Raw genomic sequence first — 10,449 nt, 5'->3', positions numbered from 1 at the left:
TCTCTGTGTGTGTGTTTGTGTCGTCTCTGTGTGGATGTTGTCTGTGTGTGTGTGTGTTGTCTCTATGTGTGTGTCGTCCCTATGTGTGTTTTCTGTATCTGTGTGTGTGTGACGTCTCTTTGTGTTTGTCATCTCTATGTGTGTTTGTCATTTCTGTGTGTGTGTGTCTCGTCTCTCTGTGTGTGTTGACTCTGTGTGTGTGTGTATCGTGTCTGCATGTGTCGGCTCTATGTGTCTGGTCAGTGTGTTTGTACTCTCTTTGTGTGATTCGTCTCTTTTTGTACGTCGTATCTGTGTGTTTGTACTCTGTGTGTGTGAGTGGACTCTGTGTGTGTCGTCTCTGTGGGATGTTTCTGTATCTGTGTGTCTGTCATCACTATGTCTTTGTTGTCTCTATGTGTGTGTGTCGTCTCTGTGTGTGTGTGTCTGTTCTGGGTGTTTGTCCTAACTTTTCGATTGTCCTCGCGGATTTTTTGTAATAAAATTTTTTGTTTTTTCTCTGTTTTTGTTTCGTCTCTTGTTTCGTTTCGTCTATATATGTGTCGTCTCTGTGTTTGTCGTCTCTGTGTGTGTGTCGTCTCTATGTGTAAGTCGTCACTTTGAGGTGTCGTCTCTGTGTGTGTGTCTCTCTCTATCTGTGTCGTCTCTGTGTGTTTGTCGTCTCTGTGTGTGTGTCGTCTCTATGTCTTAGTAGACTCTTTGTGTGTGTCTTCTCTGTGTGTATGTGTCGTCTCTGTGTGTTTTTTGTCTGTGTGTGTGTGTTTTATGTGTCTCTTTGTGTGTCTTCTCTTTGTGTTGTTAGCCTCTTTGTGTGTGTGACGCATCTGTGTTGGTGTAATCTCTATGTGTGTGTTGTCATTTCTGTGTTAGTGTCTCGTCTCTCTGTGTGTGTTGACTCTTTGTTTGTGTATAGTCTTTGTGCATGTGTCGTCTCTATGTGTCGTTTCTGTGTGTTTGTCCTCTCTGTGTGTGATTCGTCTCTTTTTGTCTGTCGTCTCTGTGTGTTTGTCGTCTCTGTGTGGAACTTATTCACGGATACCTAAAACCGTCAACGGTTAGACTGTTGCCCCTAGCGGTAACCATGCCATGCTCTACACACATATCAACAATATATTTTTTGTTTTTTGTTTTCCGTTTTCACAATGGGGTCCCAATCGAGCTCATGTCCATCGCTTAGCATTCAGGTCTTGACAAATAAAGCCCAGATAGTCGGACCCCATCGCTCCAATCTGAACAATGACTAAGACCCCAATTCTGAGCTAGTGAATTTCAACCATTAAGGCTGGTGGACTACGACCCCACTTCTGAGCCAGTGAATTTCCACCAGTCAGGCTGGTTGACTAAGACCCCAATTCTGAGCTAGTGAATTTTAACGATTTATTTTGGTGGACTGGTATTTCAATACTGAGCCGGTGGATTTCCGCTATTTAGGCTGGTGGACAAACACCACAAAACTGAGCTAGTGGATTTCATCCATTCTGGCATTTTGACTTTTCATTCCCACTTAAATTTAAAAAATAAGCATTTTCAACTAGAAATAAGGAGCATCGTTAAAAACTAGGACGACTGGAAATTATCCCTTGGATGAAGTTAGCTACCCCCTCGGAAATACCTTGTTCTTTATGTTAGACTTTGACTTTTCATTCCCAATTAAATTAATAAATAATATTTTTCAACTAGTAATTATGAGAATAGTTATAAACTAAGACGAATGGAAATTATCCCTTAGATGAAATGAGCTACCCCCTCCAAAATATCTTGTTCTTTATGTTAGAATTTGACTTTTCATGCCCAAATAAATTAAAAAATAAGCATTTTGAGCTAGAAATAAGGAGCATCGTTAAAAACTAAGACGAATGGAAATTATCCCGTATATGAAGTTAGCTACCCCCCTCCGAAATACCTTGTTCTTTATTTTAGACTTTGACTTTTCATTCCCAATGAAATTAAAAAATAAGTCCTATCATCTTGGAAGTTATTAATGTAGTTGTTAAGCAGAAAAATACTTAATCAAACTTTTATGTCTTCGCTCAAGGTTGAAAGGAGTTATGGCTAGGGGGATGAGTCCTAAATCCATCTGAATTCATTGTGATGATGAGTCATAGAACCCTCTGGAAGTTACCAAGGGAAGGAGTCGTTTAACACGCGGTAACAATTAAAATAAATAAAATTCCCAAAAAAATAAAACCGAATATACACGCTTTTTAAATGAACAACGTGTAAAGTAAAAATCAAAAGGCTTAAAAAAACAGAACCCCCTCAAACCCCGTGAAGTCGTTTTAAAAGGTATAACAATTATTTATTTAACAGAAATACTCGCTTTCAATTGAACGGAAAAAATATAAGAATTAATTATTTAACAGAAATTCTCGCTTTTTTGAACGAACACCATGTAAAGAAAAAATCACACGGGCTTTAAACAACAGAGTCCTTCAAACGGAAATTTGAAAATTAAGAGAATTTAAAAGTTAAAAGGTAAACCACGGCTCCTGGGGGAACCTAGAGACCGTTTGAGGACGGGAGGGTTCCTGCGGGGTGGGGGGGGGGGCAGCAGAGCCCTGTGGGGTTGTGGTAGGGGACCTCACGGCTAAACCACGACAAAGCACTACTCTCGTGGAACTCAATCCCCATTTGACTCAACCCCCGTGCAACTGACTCCCCCTTGTAACTGAACCCCTGTATAACCGACACCCCCGTGCAACTGTATCCCCTTTAACTGAACCCTCGTGCAACTGACCCCTCCATGCAACCCATCCCCCTCAAAACACTTTTCAGCCATTTCTTTTTAAATTCACAATACTTTTCAAACATTACTTATGTATTATACAGATCACATCAGCGAGGTAAAGCTAGGTGAAGTCACAATGTCATTCTATCGTTACTTTTCAATTAAGCTATTGAATACTTTCTAGCAATGTCTATTGTAAGCGTCAAATCTATTAAGTATCTGAGCCTATTCTTTGTATTGCTGATGCAAGCATCCCATTCTTTAATTACCCGTGAGGCATTCTTAACCATCGCAATACCTTTACGCAAATATCTTTTCGCAAAAAATTCACAAATCTCGCAAACTAGAGAAGTAATTACCCTTTTCAAAAACATTAGTCCTTCTATTAATGAACCCATGAAACGAAACCAGTCTGATAGCATCACACAATCTCGTTCCTAGTTCCAAAAATGGAATGCATGTAGCTTTCGTATTAATAGTTCTAAAAACCTATTAGCCAAGTTTAAAAAAAAAAAACTACTAATCAACTTACAGATGAATGACCACGGATTTAACCTAAAAAAAAACTTGTATATCAGGAACTAGAAATCTACGTCAGAAAAACTTGTCCTTAAATTGCGTAAATTTCATTTGCTATATGTCTGGGCAAAAAACATGGAGATTGCTATATGTCTGGGGGAATCCAGAAGGCGCATTCTACTGTTGCTTTCATAAAATATGTTGTTTAAGGTCTAAAATAATAATAATTTTTTTTCCTGATTCAGGCTGACTGTACTTGTTTTTTTTGCACTTTCCAAAGTCCATCATATCTAATATCCACACTGGGGACATTTTCCCTAAATTTCGCAGCTCTGCTAAACCCGTCTTCCCCACTTATCCTCCTCGTCTGCCACACCTTATTCGCCGATCCTTAATGTTACTGTCACGTATCGATAGTTTCATCCCCTTTATCATGGAACACCTTAACCATTCTTAACATATTTTCTGAACTAAATAGATTTCCTCGTCTCTTTTTAGTTTCACAGTTCGTTTCTTTTATTTTTACTTCTTTGTGACGCAGTTGAAGCTCTATTTTTTTGTTTCACGTTTTGTGCTCAACGTTTTTTTACCCAAGAACTAATTTTTACTTGTTTAATTTTAATCAATTTTTTATACTTTTTTTCTTACTGATTTTTTATTCATTTTATGCCTACAATTTATGTTTTGATTTTAATATTATTTAACTTTAGAAACAAATTCAACTTCTTTAGCTCTTGATGATTGTTTTTCAATAGATATAGATACTAAGTTTAAAAAAGCTCTATGTTTCAGAACCAGTAATTCCACTATTTCGGATTTTTAGTAAAAAAACGGATATTTGTCGGATTTTTATTTTTCTAGATTTTCATTTTCTACTGAAGAAGGATTTTCAAACTAGCGAAATGGGTGTACCGTTCTCTTAATGATTAAAATAGAAACAAGCCTATCACTAGTTTAAGAAAGGCGAAACTTTTGAAAATTTGTTGCAGTTTTGTTCTGCAATAAGGAGTTTGAAATACAAGTAGATCTCATTTATATGGTTGAGTGTTGTGATGGGAAAGCGGAAACCATATTCAACCTTATTTGCAATGTTCTTCAAGATGAAAATATACCTAAAGAGAACTGGGTTGGATTCTGTGCGGACACGTGTCATACTATGCTTGGGTGTGATACCTCGGTTGTGAGCAGAGTAAAAAAAAAACTTCCATCTGTGATATGTGTAAAGTGTAGCAGCCATTCAATTCATTTAGTTGCTTCTTATTCTTGCAAACAATTGCCAAAGCAATTGGAAGATCTGTGTCACACAGTATACAATCACTTCAGCATGAGTGCCCAAAAAAAACGCTCTGAGTTCGAATTGCACCAGAAGTTTACAGACCCCCTAGTCCTGAATGTGCTTGCCCCAGGTCAGACACGCTGGCCGTTTTTTCGGATGCGCGTTGAGCGACTATTGCATTATTGGGATGCGCTTAGTAGCTACTTTCAGGGAGTAGCAGCTGAGGATCCAACTCACGCGAATGACAGGGTATCGTAAACCCTAAAAATTCCACTGCTTCGGATTCAACTTGACTTCCAGCTCTATATGCTGGAGCTGTATACAGATTTTAATCTTCTTTTCCAATGTGAAAAACCTTTGTTTCACAAAACAAAATTAGAGGTGGAAATACTTCTAAGAAGTCTGACCATGAATTTCATGAAGACTAGCTACATTAGGTCAATCTCGCCATTGAATCTCGACCCTGACAAAGCAAACGAATACCTTTCAGCTGAAGCTCTGTACTTGGGGATGGCAGCTGACAAGTCTTAGAAGCTTGCAGTCAAATCCGTACACAAAAGCAGATGAACGTGAAGTAAAGGCCATCTATGAATGTGCTTGTAAGTTAAATGTGGTGGCGGTGAAGCAAATCAAGCATCGATTCTCGTTTGAGGACGAACTGCTTACGTTGTGCGAAATCCTTGACCCTACGAAAGCTTTGAACGTAGGTGCAAATGGTCTTCTGCAAAAGATTCTACTGAGATATAGCGCACCGTCTGGGGATGGAAGAAAGATAGTAGAAGAATTACGGAGTTCACTGCTTTTTGATCTTCTAAATGTGACACATGTCTGTGATTTTTGGCGTCACAAGGGTTCTATAAAAACACCAAATTGTGTTCAGCGGTTCTTTAACATAATCTGCATTGTCCAATACCTCCTGACCTTACTATTATCAAACATTGTTGTAGAGCGGTTCTTGTCAACCTTGAAAGATATTAAAACAGATCATGGAAACTCGCTCTAAAGTATGACCATTACCTCAATTATGCAGGCCAAGTTTGGCATGAAAAGAAAAAGACATGTGTCCCATGATTTAGAGGTCGATGCCCCCCTCTTAAAACTACTCAGAACTGTAAAAGCCAAAGCGACGGCTGAGGAGTGCGTTCAGTGTAGTTAAAAAAGTGCAAATAAAAAAAAAAAAATAAATGACGAAAGTTTGTTTTGTATTTGAGGAAAAAAAGATTTTATATAAATTTTTTAAAGGTGAAAAAGACTAAAATTGAGTGTAAATAAGGTGCAGATTTTTTTGGGAACGTTGGATATATATATATATATATATATATATATATATATATATATATATATATATATATATATATATATATATATATATATATATATATATATATATATATATATATATTTCCATTGAGGAAGGAGGAGGAGCTGTAGGACAGACAGTGTAAAAACTAGTCTTTTGAAAAGAAAAAGATTACTATGCGACATAATATTTTCAGATTTGTCGGTTGGAGTCGGAAAACTGTTGGATTTTAGACTAGTGTAGTGTCGGAAAAAATGTCTGATTTTCTGTGGTCGGGTGTCAGCATTTTCAAAGTTTTTAAACTGACTGATCGGAAATCTGGTAGGAACGAAATTGAAGCACTGTTCAGACCAATAAGAAGTATTATTTTGTGTAAGCTAGCCTTCCGTGTATTTTACTTTCCTAAATTATCATTAACCGGTTGACGATGCGTTATTGCCCTTTTTTCCCTGAAGTTGAAGTTGGAGCAGAATTTTCTTTTAGTCTCATTAATAATATTAATAAAAAATTTAGATGACTTAAAATCTTCGCAATTCCCTGTCTTTTGTAGTCAGAGAGTAAGTGAAGTTGTTTAAGCATCCGACCAGACTAAAGGCATATTTAAAATAATATTTAGTTAACGATAAATTAATAACACAGACCCATGCATAATAAGGTTTATCTGTTTGGCTAGATCAGATGGAAAATTTTAACCATACATTTTATTTTACTTGAAGATCGTATATCCATCACGATCACCATACGCTTAATATCTTATACAGTTTCTTCTTTTTTTTAATGTAGTCAAGGGTTAATAATGGAACTCGTCGTACAGATAACAGTTCAAATAGTGACAAATCCTTTTATTAGACAGTGAAAATAATAACAACAAAATCTGAATATTTATATCACATATACTGTGACCTAATAAAGGGATTTATCCCTATTTGAACTGCTATTTGTACGTCATGGAAAGGCAGTGTGATCTTCAAAATACCTAAAATTAAGCTCGTCATAACCAAATACTAAAGAAGTTCAAATAAACTGAAATTCGGTGCTGTTTTTAGCAAGCTCATAAATTTAACTAAATTTTAATACAGACGGGTCCGACATTAGCTAAATCTCGGCGTTAACTAGTTCTGATGTGAATAAACCATAAGAACTGCTTATACTTGTTCGTTGGTAAATGTAACTATACAACGAGGTGTACTAAATTACAAATACAAAATTGAATTACTAACTAAAATGCTGTTTTGAATAAAATAATTTTAAAAAAGATAATATCTAATTATTTTTAATGGTAATATTTGATTATTTTTTTAATTAAATATTTATATAAAACATATTTTAAAATATAAAATATATATTAAAATAAAAATATATGTTTTAAATGCTTGATAGTTATCCCAAGGTAGATATTTACGCAATGCTGATTTTAAGCGGATTTCATATACATCGTCTTTAATAATATCTCAAAAGCCCATTCAGTTGAAAGCAATTCCCTCAGATAAAATACTAACTCATTCAGAAGCTAGTGAACAGTCAATGGCCTTATACTCATCCTCAGCAAAGGTAGTAGTAGCTCTGAAGATTCTTGAGCCAACACCTTCCAGTAGCTCCATAAACTCTAGCTACACAGGCGGGATCGTGCCTTTGCAACTGACCGGCGTCAGCTGAAGAAGTGGCGACAATTGATCTAAACCCTGTCTCGTAACAGCTTGTTGATACGGTCTTTAATATTTTATCGCCAGGAAGTAGTTCATTCTCTTAAGTATTGTCAGATTGTAAAAGAAGAAGAATATAATTTTCAAGCACGTGCTTATTTGAAGAAGAAGAAGAATCTGCGTCTTAATGTAATCAGACAACAGAAATAACGTTTTCAATGACAGAACGTAATTCAAAAAGTACACAAGAATTTAGAAACAATGGAAATGGCAAAACAAAACTTGTTTGTACCATCCTACGCTTTTGGCAACGCGTTCAAGCGAGGTCAGAAAATGAATGACTAAGTAATTACGATTTTTCAATAGAGTCCGCTATGAAAAAAGAAAGAAAAGAAGCTTGACTGAAAAATAACAGTTTAGAATAGAGTTTAGCATACATGGCAATATGTGCACTACTTCAATATCCAAGAATAAGTTCTGACAGAAGGAAGCAAGTTTTGATAACTTCTCTTAAATCTTCCCGGAAAACTTCGAAAAGAGACTATATTGAAACATATCTAAAACGAATGCCAAGATGGAATCCAATTGGTATTTTGTATTTAATAATATATGCTTCAAAAAAAGCTTTTATTTATTTTAGAAAAAAAAAATTTCGGTTGAAAAAACTATTCTTTTTTTTTACTTTGATACAAATTAGAAGCGAACTGAATATTCGTCTCCGTGCCTTTTTTTCTGCCAATGAGGAATTTGGGTTCCGAAGGCAAATTCGACTTCTGTCGGAACTTAGCTCAAAGATATGGAAGTACACGCAACTTCATGAGAAGAAATCCGGTCGGAGCGAATATCAAAAACAAGTTTAAATGCTGTACTCATTAGAGTAAGAAGTTTTCCTCAAGAGATATGTTGCTAGACCGGTTATGGTAATTAAGAAGGAACTACGTGACGATTTTTGTAAAACATAAATTTAAAAGCCACAGTTTCCTGTTAAGCGAGGAGCATCGATTGGTCTAATCTGTTACCAGGCATCTCATTAGGTTCTCAAGACATTTAGAAGTTTCAGTTTTTTTTTAATATATTACAGTCTTTTTCCTAAAACTGAGAAGCCATTGGGAAATGAAGCTCTTGATATCATTTTAGTTTCTTCTTGTACCTTCAACACAAAAAAAAGACTTGCACAAATTGACTGGCAGACTTCGTCTGTAGCATGTATTGCGATCTTTCGTACCCCTCTATCTTTTTAAGAAATGTACTCTTGTGTTAAAAATTTGCGGCTTTCAAGCACATGCAGAAATATGCAATACTCATCCTAGATTTACTCTTAGAAGCGATGCAAAGAATAATATATTTAGACGCACTCTCCCCCATTGAGCCTGTAGACACTAATCATTGTTTTTAATAAGGAAGCTAAGTCTAAGTTTTACGGGTCACAACGCACTTTATTCATTTGCACTTGGTTCTCCCATACTGTGAGATACACATGGCAGCAACAGATGTCCTCCAAAACGTGCAATTTTGGGATAGCGACCAATACTCGTCCAATGATCTGTCCGCAATAAAGGCGAATTTTTCTAGGGAGTAACCTATTGTGGTCCTCCACCTACTATTCAGGCCAGGTGGCTACTATTTTTCCTCAGGCCAGATGGCTTCTAGCGATATATGCAAATAGGCAGCCCTCCATGGTGCTCCCAATGCTTCCAAAGTCTTTCGCAAATCTCCTCAGCTACCAAGAATTGTTTTTGCCCTCTTTGTATATCGTCAGGTGGGGTGTCTGCTGTGGTGCGGTATGTAATTAATATTATGTCTATTTTTTCTTTTCTCTTTCTTCTTTCTTTGATTGATTATTCATGTATTTCGTTATTTATTACTTTAGTTGTTTTATCTGTGCAAAACAAGCATATCTCTCAGCCAGATATTTGTATATTTAGTATGTTATGTATCACAACTTAAACTAGGAATGCCTAGAAAATCTCCATACATTATCGAATCTAGAGAATGTTACCATCACATATGCTACGCACAGAATAATCTCTGTCACTTTATCAATATCAATACCTCCGACGTAAAGGCTGCTAAACTATTAATGAGTGAATTCGACATAGCCTTAGTCTTACTAACATTTATTTGTAGACAGTTGGGCAGGCTTTTTGTGGTTAAGTGATTTAGACCATTCTTTACCTCTTTACTAAAGTTTATTAGGTGGGCCACATTGTCTTTAAAATCTCAAAAGTAAAGCGACTACCCCGAACAGAGTTGAATTCTTCCATAAGACTGACACGCTCGCAGAACAAAGTCGATGACTATTTCAAATTTCTTTAGAGAAAGCATATCACCCTGTTTTACCCCGAATTTAACACTTAAGTCCATCCGTCAAGCCATTTTCAAATTACAGAGCACACAGTTGTTTTCATAGACATCAACTGATATTTCAATTTTCTCATGTATTCCGCAATATATATCCGCAATTCACCACATTCCATCACGGTGTATAGTCTAGACTTCTTCAAAAATTCATTGAAAACAAGAAGAATCTATGATTCCCAATCATTGAATTCCCCTAGTAACCCATCAAGTATAATCAACAAATCACCGAGATCTACTTGGACGAAACCCAACTTGTTCATCGCAGAGAACATCATTCACTGGCCGTTGAAACCAATTTAAGTCGACTGTAATTTGATTCATCTTCCGTTGTCACATACTGCCCATTTCATCTTTTTTCACAGTTTGAAAATGACACCGTTTTTTCCACTCTGATGGGACGACACCTTCTGACAAAATTTTCATAAACAGCTGGAATAGGAGATCCCCCAAAGCCTATATACCGTACTTGAATAAGTCGAGTACCATCATGTCCTACATTGCTTTTCTAAGATTCACCAGGGCAACATCAACCTATTCCAGTGGCACATCCAGGGGGCCCAGGGGAGCGCCCCCCCCCCTAACGTAGTCTAAAGTAGTGTAATTTACCTAATCAACGCAAGTT

General features: G+C 36.5%; 1 protein-coding gene across 1 annotated transcript in view; it reads right to left on the bottom strand.

Moving 5' to 3' along the window:
* LOC148948246 (uncharacterized) overlaps positions 1–4,279 on the bottom strand; it is a 32,091-nt gene extending 27,812 nt beyond the window's left edge. Inside the window, exon 1 of the mRNA XM_089094686.1 lies at positions 4,267–4,279. Within this exon, the coding sequence (XP_088950812.1) occupies positions 4,267–4,279 (13 nt within the window). The remainder of the gene's footprint in view (positions 1–4,266) is intronic.
* Between the last annotated feature and the right edge of the window lie 6,170 nt (positions 4,280–10,449).

Source organism: Artemia sp. Qi Xiang Cuo, chromosome 9 (genome assembly GCF_049724085.1).
Source record: "Artemia sp. Qi Xiang Cuo chromosome 9, ASM4972408v1, whole genome shotgun sequence".
NCBI lineage: Eukaryota > Metazoa > Arthropoda > Branchiopoda > Anostraca > Artemiidae > Artemia > Artemia sp. Qi Xiang Cuo.
The sequence above is the reverse complement of the archived record's forward strand: the minus strand, read 5'-3'. Positions and strand labels throughout refer to the sequence as shown.